At 34.0% G+C, this 16299-nt stretch overlaps 1 protein-coding gene across 2 annotated transcripts in view; it reads left to right on the top strand.

The window, feature by feature from the left end:
• Rsf1 (remodeling and spacing factor 1) overlaps positions 1-16299 on the top strand; it is a 173547-nt gene that overhangs the window by 125362 nt on the left and 31886 nt on the right. The window contains exons 6-9 of one of the 2 annotated variants that reach the window (XM_046442057.2): positions 5796-7555; positions 9510-9716; positions 14488-14592; positions 16219-16298. In XM_046442057.2, the coding sequence (XP_046298013.1) occupies positions 5796-7555; positions 9510-9716; positions 14488-14592; positions 16219-16298 (2152 nt within the window). The remainder of the gene's footprint in view (positions 1-5795; positions 7556-9509; positions 9717-14487; positions 14593-16218; position 16299) is intronic. The other variant, XM_046442058.2, reaches the window with a different exon arrangement.

Here is a 16299-nt window from a genome sequence, read left to right as displayed (position 1 = left end):
TTCAGACTATAACAGAAGAGTTTGGTAGTTGTGATAGAGAAACTATGGCTTACAAAGCTAAAAATGTTTAATGTCGGATCCTTTATGGTTTGCTGGCCCCTGTGACCAATGTAACTGAAGCAGAATGAGTAGGGTATTGTAAAATAGGAGGAAATAAGGTCAGACAGCTAAGGTCCTGAGAGATAGGGGAATGGGGTCTGCAGATTGTATTGGGCTTTCCTTAAATGTATTAATGTTTTTGTTTTTAAATTTGAGTTAAATGGGATACTGTTGAAGAGATTTTATCATTATTTTTCATAGTAATATCCTAACTATCCTTGTTTCTATCATTCCTTTCCTTCAGTCTAATCTCAATATTGTAGCCAATGAGATCTCATTAAAACAAGTAAGATGATGACACATGGCTGGAGGAGATGAAATCTAAATCATGGATTGAAGAATTTGTCTTAGCTTAAAATAGGTATCTCTATTTTAATAGGAGCAGGCTTACTGGTCTATTGATGAGAGGGTATGGTTTCTGTTTTCTCTGTGAAATTGAAGGCAGAATCATCTGAAAATATGGACCTCACAGAGAGATTGGAAGTTTAAGAATAGAAAAGAAGACTGATAGAGTTGTTGGTAGAGCAAATAGTAGGGTTAGTAGGCAGTGTTAGTGTATCAGAGATAAGCTAATAATCATGAAATTATTATAATACCAATTTTGTTCCTTTTTATACACATATATGTACATATATGAATGACTTATACATATACATATATAGAGAAAATATCTGCCACTGCAACTGCCATGATCTTTTTCTTCTAGGGTTTATTTTAGGCATGGTTACTTATTTATTTCTTTATCAGAATTGAGATTACATAGCTGGGCATGGTGGCTCACATTTGTATTCCCAGCTCCTCAGGAGGATTGTAAATTCAAGGCCACCCTGGGCAATTTTGCAAGACCCTTGCTCAAGGAAGAAAAGGGCTGAGGATGTAGCTCAGCAGAGGATGTATGGTAGAGTGCTTGCCTAGTATCTGTTGAAGGCCCTGCGTTCAATCCTCAGTAACACAAAAACTAAATTAAAAATTTTAAAAACAAAATTTATTAGAAAGGTTGGGGGTGCCAGGCTAAGGAATTCCTGCCTGTAGTCTCAGCAACTTGGGAGGCTGAGGCAAAAGATTTAGCATCTGTTGAATATGTTATGTCCTTGCCCAAATCTTACTTTGTAAATTGATCAGATATACTTCAAATAATTTAAAATTAAATATTGATTTACAATCTGCTCCCTGTTAATGTATCTTAAAAGTTATTACTGTTATTTGTCAACATGTGGGGTAGGATTTGTTGCCATTTCAATTTGTTCAGTCTAGTTAAGCAGGTGTCGTACAGTGAATAATCCATGATTCTGCTCCAGAGGAGTAATTCTTCAGACCAGTAGGACAGATAACATTTCTGAGTAAATAATTATAATGCGGGGTAATAAATGCTATTATAAAAATCTATATAAAGTAATGTGCAAACAGAGGAAAATTTGTTAATTCTTTATAGGGAAAGAATCAGTTAATAGAACTATAAAACAGCGAGTTTCTAACTGTGCTTGAAGGCTGGTAGATTTTGCCAGTAATATAATAATTATATAGTTGACATTGAGTGCTTGCCATGGCCACTTGCCTGAAGGACTTGGATGTTGTATTATCTGCAGTCATTAAAAACCCTAGAAAATAGTTGATGATACTTAACCGTTTTATGTAACTTTTTAATCAATGGAGAAAGTGAGGAATGGTAAAAGCTGCAGAATAGATATAAATGGCTTTTTGTTAGTTAACAGAGGAAAACTGTTAGTCGCAGCTTTAGGAAATTCTGAACTAATTTTCCTCCTCCTCCTCCCCACCTTTCCCTCCTTCTCCTCCTTCCTCACCCCGCTCCCCGCTTCTTCTTTTAAATCCTGAATGTTCTGATGTGGCTAAAGTTAATGGTAAGAAAATGGTGCCAAATAATTAATAATGATTCCCAAGTACTATGCAAAAGTAGTCCATATACTTCATTAAAAAAGTTCAGCTATTCCACAGTTCAATGCATTATAATTTTTATTGTACATATGAGCACAGTTTTTCATATCTCTGTATATAAAGTATGTTCATGCCAATTTATGCCTTTATACATGTACTTCTTTTTTTGCATTACAATTATTAATACACATATATACCACAATTTTTCATATCTCTGCCATTTTTTATTTTGTGACAAGGTCTTTCTAAGTGCTGAGGCTAGCCTGGAACATGCTGTCCTCCTGTCTTAGCCTCCTGAGTCACTGGAATTTTAGGTGTGTGAGCTCAAGTGACCTTCTCAATTTTTAATGAATCAGTTCAGATATACAAAGAATGTAAAACACTGTATACCCAACATTTTGATATAGTAGTTCTCAATGATTTGCCCAAATTTTCTTTCGTTTAAAAAATAGGTGGTATTTCTTTTCACTTTCCTTCTCATTCCTCCTTATTCCCATTTTCAGGAGTAACTACAACCCTGTGACTCATTTCCTGTCATTTGTTTTTTGCACATATGTATATGGTCACTTTAATAAATAGCATTGGTTTGAGTGTTTCATAACTTTTCTTTTAAAAAAGGTATTTTACTGGCTGGGCGCTGTGGTTCACACCTGTAATCTCAGTGACTTGGTAAGCTCTGGCCAGAGATCTCAAGCCGGAGCCCAGCATCTGCAATTTAGCAAGACCCTGTCTCAAAATACAAAAAATAATTGACGATGTTGCTTTGCCCCTTCAATTCCCAGTACCCGCTCCACAAAATCCTGCTGTTCCTAGTCTTTTACAACTTGTTACTCATTCTGCTTTTGAGATTTATGTGTGTTAATCCATATACATTCTTTTTTTTTTCATTTTATTCATCATAAAGTGGTTATTTGTCCTTTTCCCCATTTGAGCTGTATTAGAATTTTTCTTGTTTATTATTTCTACAGCAGTACTGCAGTAAATATTCATGTATATATTTCTGGGTAGTTGTATGTAATTGTACTCTCTAGAAATAGAATTTCTTAGTGATGGAGTATATTTCTTTAAGCTTAAAACAGATAATTCTAAATTGCTCTGTTAAGTGTTTGTGCTAATTTACATGTAAGTTTTTAAGATTTTAGTTTGGAACTACTCTATTGTTTTGAGTTTTCTCATGTCTAATTGCAAAATATGATCACTATAAAATAACTAAAACTTTATTATGGATTAGTTACCCCTTTATCACCCAAAAGATGACAAGTGTAAAATATAAGAAGTAGATACATAGATTTTTGTGAGCATGGGAAACAAGGATAGTAAGAAACAAAAGTGAAAGTTAAAATATCAGAAAGAAATGCATTTGACTTTAAAATTTTTTTCTTATAATGAAAAGTGATGAGTCTAGTCTGAATTGGGAGCTCCATTAAGTCAAGAACTTTACTTAGTCTGTTTCTGTTTTTTTTCTTGTGGCTTTGATTGCTCCTGGAGGTATGATGTTCAGAGTCTAGACACAAAGAAAATTAAATTAGGGCAACAGTTCAGTTCAGCTAAATCCTCTTATTCATGACATCTTCATGCATCTCATTGATCATTACTATATCATATGACCCATTGCTATAAGGTGCTTGATCAAGGAGGCTTCCTAAACAAAGTCAGAGTTGTGTTAGTACAAGAGATTAAATATTGAGTAGCAACTAGTGATGTCCTCTACTGTTAATTTACATGGAATATTCAGTGTTTGATTTCTCACCCAGTATAGCAGGGTGAGAAATCTCATAACAGATAATAAATAAATATTTGTTGAGTAAATGAATGGACCAGCTTTGAAAAATACCAGTTCTCTTGAAGTTTATTGAGAAATGTTGCTGCTGCATTGTGATTTTTGAAGTGATTTTTTTCCTTTAGTTTTGTTGCCTCAAATTTCTGCCTCTTAAACTCATTTACAATTTCCTTTTGACTGCCCTTGGGGAAATGTTTATATAATTGAATGACCTTTTTGCCAGTTACTAGTGCTTTCAAAAGTTCATATTCTGTCAGGATCCTTCTGTTCTGTATACATATCCATGTAATCTAGGGGAGCTATAATAATAATTATCAAATTTTTCTCTTAAAAGGACTTAACCATATCCTAAATTTTCAATGATTTAACATTTTTGGAATTACAGAAATACAACACTTTTGAAGAATACTAGGGGAGGTTATTTAGTTCAGCTGCTTTATTAGTAGATTAAGTAACAAAGGCAGAAAGTTGTGTTAGTACAAAAGATGGGTTAGTACAAATATATACAAGTATAACATACCACTCTCTGAATTAGGTTTGATAAACCCAAGAGTTTTCAATCTAATTTTATCTCTCATTTCATTCTGCCATACTGTTACTCAAATTAAAATCAGTTGACTCCAAATAAAAACATGTAATCTTACCTTGAGTCAGGATCACAGTGAGGTTCTATCATGATGCCTGAACCACAGGTATATAGAAAAAATATTCAGTTGTGTTCAATATTAACAATGTTTGGTTGAAATTAATTTAAAAGATAGTAATTTGGGTTTAATTAGTTATACATGATGGTAGAATGCATCTGTGCACTTTGTGATAATTTAATCTTGAGGTCCAAAGAGTCCTAAATGGTTTTTGAGTATTTTATTTGAAACATGATTAGACATTTTTTAAGAAGTTTGTAGTAAAAATATTCACTTTAGTTAAAAATAGAATTCTCATTTTTAAAAAATGCACTGTTTCATCTCCCCACTTTTTATCTACTCCACTTACATCCTTCTGAATTGTTACTCTTTGCTTATTGACAAAAATCTTCAAGTTTTTAAGTTTATATCTCAGTAAAACTTCGTTTAGAATTAAAGTTTTTCCATTCCAAGGATAAGGTGAAAGGATGGAACATGTACTAAAATTAGTAGTAATTTATTTGGAAAATACAGTGCAATCTCTGTGATTACCCATGAGATTTATGCTTTTTACTTGATTTTAGCTTTTGTTATGTTTAAATATGTACTATTAGGTACTTTGTTAAGGCTGAAAATACATAGTCAACAAGGTAAAAAGAGGCAATGGAAATATAAGCATTAATAGTTTCTTTGTAAAATATTAACTTAAATGATCAATAAAGCCATTTGGTAAAGTGAACTGTAGCATAACCACATCAAGGCATGTAATATAGTCATGAATAATGATTTTTTAAAAGGTCACATTAACATAAAAAAGGGCTAATGTTTCTGTAAAAAAAAATCGAAAGCAGAGTGACCCCAATTTTGTGAAAAATAATGACCAGAGGTAGCCTAAAATATTATTAGCAGTTCCCTTTGAGCATTATTTTATTTTTCTTTTTTCATTTTTCCTCTGCTCATGTTACTTCACTGAAATAAAGTCCTCAGTGACTTGCAAAGAAGAACATTGTCAGTTTATGAAACAAATATGGCCTTTTGGCAATGTTTTATGTAGCATTTTCTGCTTCATATTTTTGAGCCATCCCTTAAGCTTGACTAAATTATTTGAGCTGTATAAATATTTACATTCCATTGAGAACACTGGAACTAAAAGTAAAAAGCAGTAACCTGAGTCTGTCTAAATAGCAATTTTTTAATATCTGGAAGTTGTGCTTCACAATTTTGTCATTTTCTTAATTGTCAGATTTTTTGCGGGGGGCGGGGGGGGTCAAATACCCAATCACAAAGAGATGCTACCCCTGCGAAGAGAGAAACAATAAATGGAAATATATTAAGTCTGTTATATATTATAATCTTGAAAGCTCTGTTCACTGAAACTTTTTCTGATTTTTTTTTTTTAGAGGAACAAAAGGAAAATGAAAAGACAAAAGGTGAAGCGAGGCTAGTAGATTCAGTAAATTGTTCTACAGCCAGTGTTCTAGAAGAGACTACTATGAAAATTGAAAAAGAAGATCAAAAGGAACTTGTGAAACTGCCAGTAATAGTGAAGGTAGAAAAAACTTTGCCAGAAATCGAGGAAAAAAAGATTGTCAAAGAAGAAAGTGATTCTTTCAAGGAAAATGTCAAACCCATTAAAATCGAAGTGAAGGAATGCAGAGCAGATCCCAAAGATGTCAAAGGTAGCATGGAGAAACTGGTGGTACAGGAACCCGAGAGGCTAGAGTTTAGTGGCAATATCAGATCTTCTCAAGAAATTACAGAGAAATCTACTGAAGAAACTGAGAAACTTAAAAATGACCAGCAAGCCAAGATTCCACTAAAAAAACGAGAAATTAAACTGAGTGATGATTTTGACAGTCCAGTCAAAGGACCTTTATGTAAATCAGTTACTCCAACAAAAGAGTTTTTAAAAGATGAAGTAAAACAAGAGGAAGAGACTTGTAAAAGGATCTCTACCATTACTACTTTGAGTCATGAAGGGAGACTAATGGTAAATGGAGAAGTTGGTGATGAAAAGGTAACTCCAACTTTGAAGACAGAACAAATAGAGACAAAGTTTTATGATACAAAGGAAGATGTCTACAATAGCTCTTCTAAGGATAGAAGTGTCATCATGGAGGGGAATGGAGCAGAATGCTTAAATTCTGTCATAACGAGTTTGAAAATAAGTGAGCTTGAGAAAGAAGTCCTTTTAGGGAAGGTTGTAGATAGTTCAGTCTCAGTCTTAGAGACCCAGAGTCAAAAAGGGCAGTTAGAGGAACCTGGTCCTCCAGAAATGGAAACTTCTCTTGAGTCAGATTCTGAGATAGTAAAGGATCTCTCTTTAAAAACTGCTTTATCTGTCACTGAATCCTGTACCATGAAATTTGAAGAGAAGTCCCCCAAAAGTAAGAAGGATAAGAGTCCACCAATCCTAGAATGTCTTGAAAAGTTAGAGAAGTCCAAAAAGACTTTTCTTGATAAAGACTCACAAAGATTGAGTCCCATACCAGAAGAAGTTCCAAAGAGTACTCTAGGATCAGAACCACCAAGTCCTCCTGACGCATCTGAAACTTTCCCACCAACTAAAATGACTGGGCATTGTGAAAAACCAGACTTAGAAAAAGAAGGGGTAGAGTGTCAGAGTACAAGTTCTTTTGAAGGTCAGTTCCTGGAAAAAGTAGACCCAGAAATTCTCAAAAGGGATTCTGAGTCCAAGAAAGTAGAAATGGATAATCTAGACAATGAGGATCCTTCTGAAACAAAGGGTTCTGTGCAAAAAAGCAAATTTAAATATAAGTTGGTTCCTGAAGAAGAAACAACTGCCTCAGAAAATACAGAGATAACCTCTGAAAGGCAGAAAGAAGGCATCAAATTAACAATTAGGATATCTAGTCGGAAGAAGAAGCCAGATTGTCCTGCCCAAATTCCAGAACCAGAAAGCAAGCAAGAGAAGACAGAAAAAGAAGAAGAGAAAACAAATGTGGGCCCTACTTTAAGGAGATCTCCAAGAATATCTAGACCTACAGCAAAAGTGGCTGAGATCAGAGATCAGAAAGCTGATAAAAAAAGAGGGGAAGGAGAAGATGATATGGAAGAAGAGTCAGCAGCCTTGCAAAAAACAGACAAAAAAGAAAATTTGAAAAAACTGGAGAAGGATACAAACTCTAAAGGAGGCAAGGTAAAACTTCTACTCTGAATTTTAAATTTTAATAAGGAATATTTAAATCTGAGTGTTTATAGCTTTTTTGCTTTAGGCTAAAGCATAGTCATTCTTATCTTTTAAACATTTTTTTTTCTATTACAGGCAGTATTAGAAATATATTCTTGTTGTAAATTATTCAAGTAATACACAATCTGTGGGGCTGGGGATGTGGCTCAAGCGGTAACGCGCTTGCCTGGCATGCGCGGGGCTCTGGGTTTGATCCTCAGCACCACATAAAAATAAAATAAAGATGTTGTGTCCACCGAAAACTGAAAAAAAATATATATGTATTAAAAAAAATTCTCTCTCTCTTTCTCTCTCTCTCTCCCTTCTCTCTCTCTCTTTAAAAAAATACACAACCTATAGGATTATAAAATGAAATTTCCCATAACCAGTTTTACAGATTGGGGTGCATACTGTTTCCATCTGTTTTTCATGCATTCATATATATGTTTATAAACATTTTACCTATAATTTACAAAATAAATCGGGTCCTGTGTGTTCATTTTTTGTGAGTGCTTTACTTAACAGTGTATCTATTTTTCCATGTCAGGAGATCAGTCTACTTGTGTTTATTAATGGCCACATAGTATTTTCATATTGTGGATATACCTCAGTTCTTTTAACCACTCCCTTATTAATTGACATTAGGTTGTTTCCAATTTTTCACTATTACAGGCAATGCTGCATTGAAGATCCATTTGGACATGAGTGAGTATTTCTTTAGAATAGACTCCTAGAATTGGAATTGCTGGGTCAAGGGGCATGCCACATTGCCTCCAAAAAGGCCCTAGTAATATATCATTTCCTTACCAGTATCTGAGAGTGCCTGTTTCCACCATTTAAATCATTAGTCTTGGAAGCCAGAATTCTTTTTTCTGTAACCACCTCATTTTAAGTAAAATATACAAATCTTTGACTAGTGTTATCGTTTAAATAAATTAAAAACAAGAGTTGTTTTTAATTTATTTAAGGGATAAGGTTATTCTTCGTTGCAGGTGAACCTTTGTTCCCTGAAATACTGAGTTTTTAGTTCTATACTTTGAAAAACGTTTTCTGATAAAAATTATTTAGTTCTTTGCTGGAGACCTGTAGTATGGGAATGAAATGAAATATGCATTAAAAGATATAAAATTGGGGCTGGGGTTGTAGCTCAGTGGTAGAGCACTAGCCTAGCATGTGCAAGGCCCTGGGTTCAATCCTCAGCACACATAAAAATAAATAAATAAAATAAAGGTATTGTGTCCAACTACAACTAAAAAAATAAATATTTAAAAAAGATTATAAAACTAGGCAATAAAAAATTGTTAACAATGTTGGAAACTTATTCTCTGAATAATATTCTTTTAAAATTTGTCAGCATTTTTTATACAAGTCTGACCCTCTTGAAATTTTTAGGTTCATCTTTAATATTATTAAAGCTTTACATTTTTGCATAATAATAAGTGAGTATATAGTCATCCTTCTGTTATTGATAGAACCTTTAAAATGTACATGGCCTTTGACCCAGAATCCTCTTCGAGGAATTTATCCTAACCATCACGATGTGTGTTAAAATTTATATTTCAACGGATACATTATTCATGAAAGTGAAAAAATGGGAAACAACTACCTAAATGTCTATAGGTGATATATACACCCAGGTGATGCAGCCATGTGATAACGTATTATATAGTCACTAATAGTAAAGAGAACATACAATGATTAGAAAAACTATATGACATTATAATCCCATGTAAAACTCTCCCCAAACCAGAAAATAGTAGTGAACATATACACCAAAATTTAATAGTAGGTATATCCAGGTGATCAGACTATAATTTTTATTTTTTTCTTCATGTATTCCACATGGGACATGCAATCAGGAGGAGTTTAGTTTTTTTTTTTTTCTTCTTATATCAAATTATGTCAATTTTTTATTTTGCCCAAGGTAAAACCCAAAGGCAAAGTTCGGTGGACTGGTTCTCGAACACGAGGCAGGTGGAAATATTCCAGTAATGATGAAAGTGATGGGTCTGACAGTGAAAAATCATCTGCAGCTTCAGAAGAGGAAGAAGAAAAGGAAAGTGAAGAAGCCATCATAGCAGACGATGATGAACCATGCAAAAAATGTGGCCTTCCTAATCATCCTGAACTAGTATGTACCTGATCTAAATGAACAATGTTCATAGTCATAGGTAGCTGTGGTTGCCTGGAACAGCCTGACTCATGTGGGTTTGATCATGAAATTTTTTCATTCTACAGAGTATGTATTCTAGAAAGTAACCTCTATTTCTGTTTCTCAACTAATAATGCCAGTTTGAGAAGGCCAAGGATAAAGGTTTTGTTTTTATTGTAGCTAGTTTATATGTAGACATTTTCTCTACCTAATAAGTATACACCCTGTTCTCTTCTCACAAAACAATGAATTTATTCAACTAATTCTATTCAGTTCCTTTAAGTTTTTTTAAAAATATATTTCTGAAGTTCCATCAAGTAAGTTCAACCTATTGAACTTATTGCCTTCCTCTAAAAGCATAAAAAGTAGTAACCCAATGGGCTTTAAAATTTTCAATATTGGAAGTTGCATATAGTCTAGATATGTTTAGAAAAACATTATCAAAACTATGTGGAGCTTTCTTACCCAAGAAGTAAACTCTTCAAGGGTGGCCTACATCAGGAGAACCACTTCTTAGTCAATATACATTATATGCAGTTCATAAGGAGTTTGTTGAAGAAACACTCTGATTATGCCCAATTGTATGCAGTTCTGCTCTTCTTTTAAGTAGATTTGACTTTAACAACTTTCAACTATTAAGTAGAGATAAACATAAAGAATGATCCTCTTATATGTGTTGAGCAGAAACATCTCAAGATTTTCTGATGTCAAAACATAAGAGATGGTTCTCTAGGTTCTTTTTTTCTAAAAAGCAGTGTGATATAATAAAAAAAGCAAGGGGCCAGAAAGATGTGGATATAGGTCCTGCTTCTGCCACTTATCAGTGTTTTCTTCTCTGTATCTTGATGTCTTTATTATAAAATGGGACTTCTACTGAATGTTTCTGAGGGGTGTTTTAAAAACTCAGGTAAAGCTGAGTGCTATGGCACATACCTGTAATCCCAGTGACTTGGGAGACTCAAGGCAGGAGAATTGCAAGTTTAAGGGTAGCCTCAGCAAGTTAGCAAGGTCTAAGCAACTTAGTAAGACTCTGTTGCAAAATAAAAAGGGTGGGGGATGTGGGGCTGGGATTAGGGCTCAGCGGTAGAGCTTTTGCCTAGCATGTGTGAAGCACTGGGTTTGATCCCCGGCACCACATAAAAATAAACAAATAAAATAAAGGTATTGTGTCCACCTACAACTAATAAAAATTTTTTTTAAAAAAACAAAAAGGGTAGGGGATGTAGCTCAGTGGTAAAGCACTCCTGTGTTAAATCCCCAGTGTGGGGGGAAAAATGGTGGGAGGAAGAAAAAAAACAAAAAAGGTTGCCTGGTAGAGTTCCTGATAGATATATACTAGGTTTAAGATCCACAGGGAGACCAGGCTGCTCCATCAAAGGATTAAGGATAGAGGAATACAGCTTTTACGGCATCCACGTGGTAGGCAGAGTCCTAGGCTCTTGATGTCATCATTGTAGAGGTAGAGTTTTAGGTGTGCATCTTTGCTATTCTTCATCATGTTTCTTCACATGGCACATATCTCATTACCATCTTTGGTCTCCACCTAGGGGAGTGTATTCTATGATAACAAGATAAAGGCAACTGTAGGTTACTTAAGTGACTATTCTATGCATGCATTTGCCCCTTTTCTTGTTAGAAAGTCTCTCCTATTTTCACAGTGGGGCAGACAATGGGGCTAACTATCTCAGTGGCCTTACCTTAGTGATTTTGCTTTGTCTGGCTCTAGCTTCTTGGTGCTTCTACTGAGCACATTTTTTTAAAAGGCTGAGCTGACATCTCGGCCTTGCATCTCCTGGTTTGTTATCGTATTTCTATAAGCCTTGAAGATTGGTTCACTTTTTAACTTCTAATTTTCTGGTTAGGCTGTTAACTCCATTGAGACTAAGGGCTAGATTATCTGTCTTACTTCCCCTGAGAGGTTTTAATCCCTTAAATCCTAAGGATCCCTATTTCATGAGAATCTCTAATTGTCTCAGAGAGTTGCCCTCTTCTTGGAGCACACATAGGACTTATATTTATTTGGCTATTTTCATGACTATGTGGAAAATCCCATTGCTGTTTACTGTGCCAAGGAGAATGACTTTAGAAACTGAAGATCCCTAGTATGATGGATTTCTTATGTCATGGATTTCTCATGCTTAAGGGTAACCCTCAAATCAAAATAATAAGCAGTTAGAATACATTAAATGGTACAGATATGATGCTGAGCTAAAAATACAGTCCTCATTGCGCTTATAACATAGAAGAAATAAATTGTTAAGTAAATGTAGAACCCTGGAATTTTCTAGCTGCTTTAGTCAAAATAAATGCATCATTGTATGAGGCCTGGGAATCTTACATGGTTGTCTTTATTTAGAAGGATTTTCCCTTTATTAAGGAGTAGAGATAGAACTCAACTGATTTCTGAAATGGAGACTAAGTGTTTATTTGTAATTTTATTATTTGAAATTTAGATTATATTTTACCATAGAAACAATGTGATAATGGGGCTAGGTATATGGCTCGGTTGGTATAGAGTGCTTTGCCTCATATGCACAAGGCCCTGGGTTCAATCCCCAGCACCACCAAAAACAAACAAACAAACAAACAAACACAATGTGATAAATGGAATTGGGTGCCTGGGTTAGTCTATATATGCCTATGTAATCAATTAAATAAGGATGAGTATATATATGATTATATAACCGAGATATAATACCAAAATTACTGAAGACTGAATCTTGGTCATCAGCATCAATTGGTAATACATTGTATGGAGAGGGTGGAAGGTATTTTTCCACTTTCAACCTTCCTTCCCCCTGTAAAACTATGCATTATAGTTTCAGAAACTTACATTCATGCAAGGTTTGAGCATAGAATAGGTGACTATTCTATGCAAGTGTTTGCCCCTTTTCATGTGACAAAGTCTCCTATTTTCACAGTGGGGCAGACAATGGGGCCGACTATTATATTGGCACTATTATATTTTACTATATACACATATATATATATATATATACATATATATATACACATAGATATGTTTGTTTATTTGTTGCTCTGACCTCTAAAAGAGCTTTGCATTAGTGATGTCCAGTAATAAGGAGGACTCAGACTACCAGAACCCTGCTTTCCGAATTCCATTTTACAATAAAGGAACAGTCCAATGTGAAAGAGCTTCCATTATGTCCATTGCTGAACAATTATAACAACAAATTAAATGACGACAGCTTTGGATTATAACCTAAATAATAATAAGTATTCATTAGTTCATATTGATATAAATAAATCATTGAATAAACAAATGAGTGTGGGTAAAGAGACATTTTTTCTTTACAGAACAATTCCACTAGTGGGCAAAAATTTAAGTGGAAAATAAGATATTTGCACAGCTTTATCATGTCTTCCTCCAGAATATTTATTAATTACTATAATGATTTTTAATTCATATCCACAGATTGTTTGATACTGGAAAATTTATTTCCCTCCCCTTGAGTATGAGCTCCATTTATCTTGAGTATAGTTTATGAAAAGTGAAAAATAGGGGCTGGGGCTTAGTGGCAAAGCACTTGTATAGCATTTGTGAGGCACTGGGTTGAATCCTCAGCACCATATAGAAATTAATAAAATAAAGGCACATCAACATCTAAAAAATATGTGTTAAAAAAGTGAAAAGTAATAGCTTTACAGTAGAGGAAACCAATAGACGCAACTAAAACTAAATGATCAATGTTAATATCACCAATAATAAATCATATTGTATTCATGGACTGTGTAAAAGGATATACCTCTGTGGCATTCTTGAAAACCCATAACCCCAGTGTGATCATTAGAAAATATTAAACAAACACAAATTCAGGGACAATCTACAAATTATTTGAATTAGTATCTTTCAAAACTGTCAAAGTCATGGAAAAGAAAGGCTGAGTAACTGTTGCACATCAGAGGAGAGTAAGGAGACAATGTAGAAACTTGGATTCAGAATCAGAAAAATCTGGTGAAATCTGGTATTGTAGTGGTGTTAATTTTTTAGTTTTGGTTGATATCCCATAGTTAGGTAAAACTTTAAACCATGATGAAGATATATGGGAAAACTAATATTTTGGTAACTCTTCCATAAATCCATAAAGTTATTTAAAAAGTTAAATATTCATGAGTGTACCATGTTAAGTTTAGAGAGTTGATCATCTATATTTAAAAAGCAAAAAAAAAAAAATCAGCTGTAAGACTAATTATTATTAGCCTTTGTATTTAAACATGATGGATCTAAATATTCCTGTCCTTTGCTTATTTGAATTTACATGGAAAAAGAAACCATGAGTTTGTTGCGTATATGTAATTGAGATGCATTTAAAATGGAAATCTTTCGTTCTATATGTTTTAACAGTAGTTTATGATACTTGAGCTTTAAAACTTTGTTATAAGGAATGTTATCATTGCCCTTATGCAATGATAAATCACTTTAAAATGATTGTAACTCTAGTTCAGAAAGGACTTGTTATTTTTCACTAAATTTTGTACTTTACCTTTTTTTTTTTTTTTTTAGTGTTTCGGGGGAGGTGTTGTTTTAAGTTTTTTTAAAAAGTGGCATCATCCCTAATTGTCAGATACCCAATTTTCAGACTCCTACTAATTATAAGATTTTTTCATTTATTAGATTTATGCAAATAAAGAGCACTTTGTAATAAGTACTAATAAATATTGAATTGTCATTATCTTAAGAGTCATTGAATTTAGTCAGTTAGGTTGACATTAATATGGTTTATTTCAGATTCTTCTATGTGATTCTTGTGACAGTGGATACCACACGGCCTGCCTCCGCCCTCCTTTGATGATCATCCCTGATGGAGAATGGTTCTGCCCCCCTTGCCAACATGTATGACCCAGCCCATCTCCATATCTCCAGCCCTTGGCTTTATGTTTCAAATTAATGATATTTTTTAACTGCCACTGAACATCTTCCATTTTCATAGACATTTATACTTGTTGTTTACTTCTTATTTAGATGCCTACCTTTTTTTTTTCAAATATTTATTTAGTTGTAGATGAACACACAGTATCTTTATTTATTTTTTGTGGTGTTGAGGATCAAACCCAGTGCCTCACACATGTGAGGCAAGCACTTTACCACTGAGCTACAGCCCCAGTCCCAAGATGCCTACCTTTTATTAATATCTCTTAGGTCTTCCTTTTACTCTTTTCCAATGCCATTCTCAGAAGCCCACCAATTTTTTTATAAATTTATCATTTATTTTTTCTTACATTTGTTACAATCACAGAGAATACCAAATTTAGATTTAGGGAGGAAATAAGTTTCTTTCTATAGTTTATTCCTTATCTTTCATCCTTGTTTTCCACTCCTGCCTACCTTGTTTTTGTCAATAGTTTTATAGATTAAATTATCAGAATTGGGAAAAACAGATTTTCTTTTTCTTTGACCTTGATTTAGGTGATTTTTTTTTTTTAACGGAAGAACAGGATATTTCTGTGCCACCGTACCAATTGGGTATTTTGCCTTATAAACCCAGTCTCTTGCTTTTGAAATGATGGACTTTATGCATTTCTCAGTGAAGTGGACTTCTTTGGCTTAGTGTAGCTTTATCATTTACATTTTCCATGATCTGTTTTGACTTAGCAACCATGTAACATTGTTTCACGTTTTTCCCAATTCTTTTTTAAAAAATTGTTATTGGCACTGTTATATTTTACTGTATATATAATCTCCCTAAAAATGTCTTATGATCTTTTTCTTTTAATTATAATCATTGTTTTACATAGTTTTGAACCAAATGATATTTTAAATATTGGCCACTTTTACCAGGGTAGGCATAGAATGTATTTTCTTGGCAAAGCTAGGTGTTTTTGTATTGTGAGCTTCACATCAAAATACTACGCTTATCTTAATTTCAGTGGATGCTGAAGCACCTATTTAATAAACACAAGGAAAGCTTCAGTATTCCTTAACTATATGGCCTTTAATCAGTTCTTATTACACAATACCCATGAGTTTAACATGATATGGCAAATGATTGTGGAAAGATGTTAAAAGTGGCAATTATTGGGCTAGGGATGTAATTCAGTGATAGAGCTCTTACTTGGCATGTGTGAGGCCCTGGGTTTAATCCTCAGTACTGGGAGAAAAAGAATGTGAAAAATGACAGAGTCAGTTGAGGTGGCTCATGCCTGTAATCCCAGCTGTTTAGGAGGTTGGGGCAGGAGTTCATAAATTTGAGTCCAGCCTGGGCAAGTTAGTTATTTTTTTATTTTTTATTTTTATGAGGTGTTGAGAATTGAACCCAGTGCTTTTTCACACATACTAGGCAAGCTCTTTACCACTGAGCCACAACCTCAGCCCAGAAGTTTGTTGTTTTTAAAAAATAAATTGTTTTTTGTTTTCTTTAAGAGGATGGGGTTGTAGCTCAGTGGTAAAGTACTTGCCTAGCATTCATAAGGCCCTGCATTCAATCCCAAGAAGAAAAATATGTATATTTTGCTCTTTCAGAAACTGTTATGTGAAAAATTAGAGGAACAGTTGCAAGATTTGGATGTTGCCTTAAAGAAGAAGGAGCGTGCTGAACGAAGG

The sequence above is a fragment of the Marmota monax genome, unplaced genomic scaffold, assembly GCF_021218885.2.
Source record: "Marmota monax isolate L192 unplaced genomic scaffold, Marmota_monax_Labrador192_F-V1.1 WCK01_AAM20220418_F8-fsc00068, whole genome shotgun sequence".
Taxonomy (NCBI): Eukaryota; Metazoa; Chordata; class Mammalia; order Rodentia; family Sciuridae; genus Marmota; species Marmota monax.
Note: the sequence above shows the minus strand (reverse complement) of the source record. Positions and strands in the feature narration are given on the sequence as shown.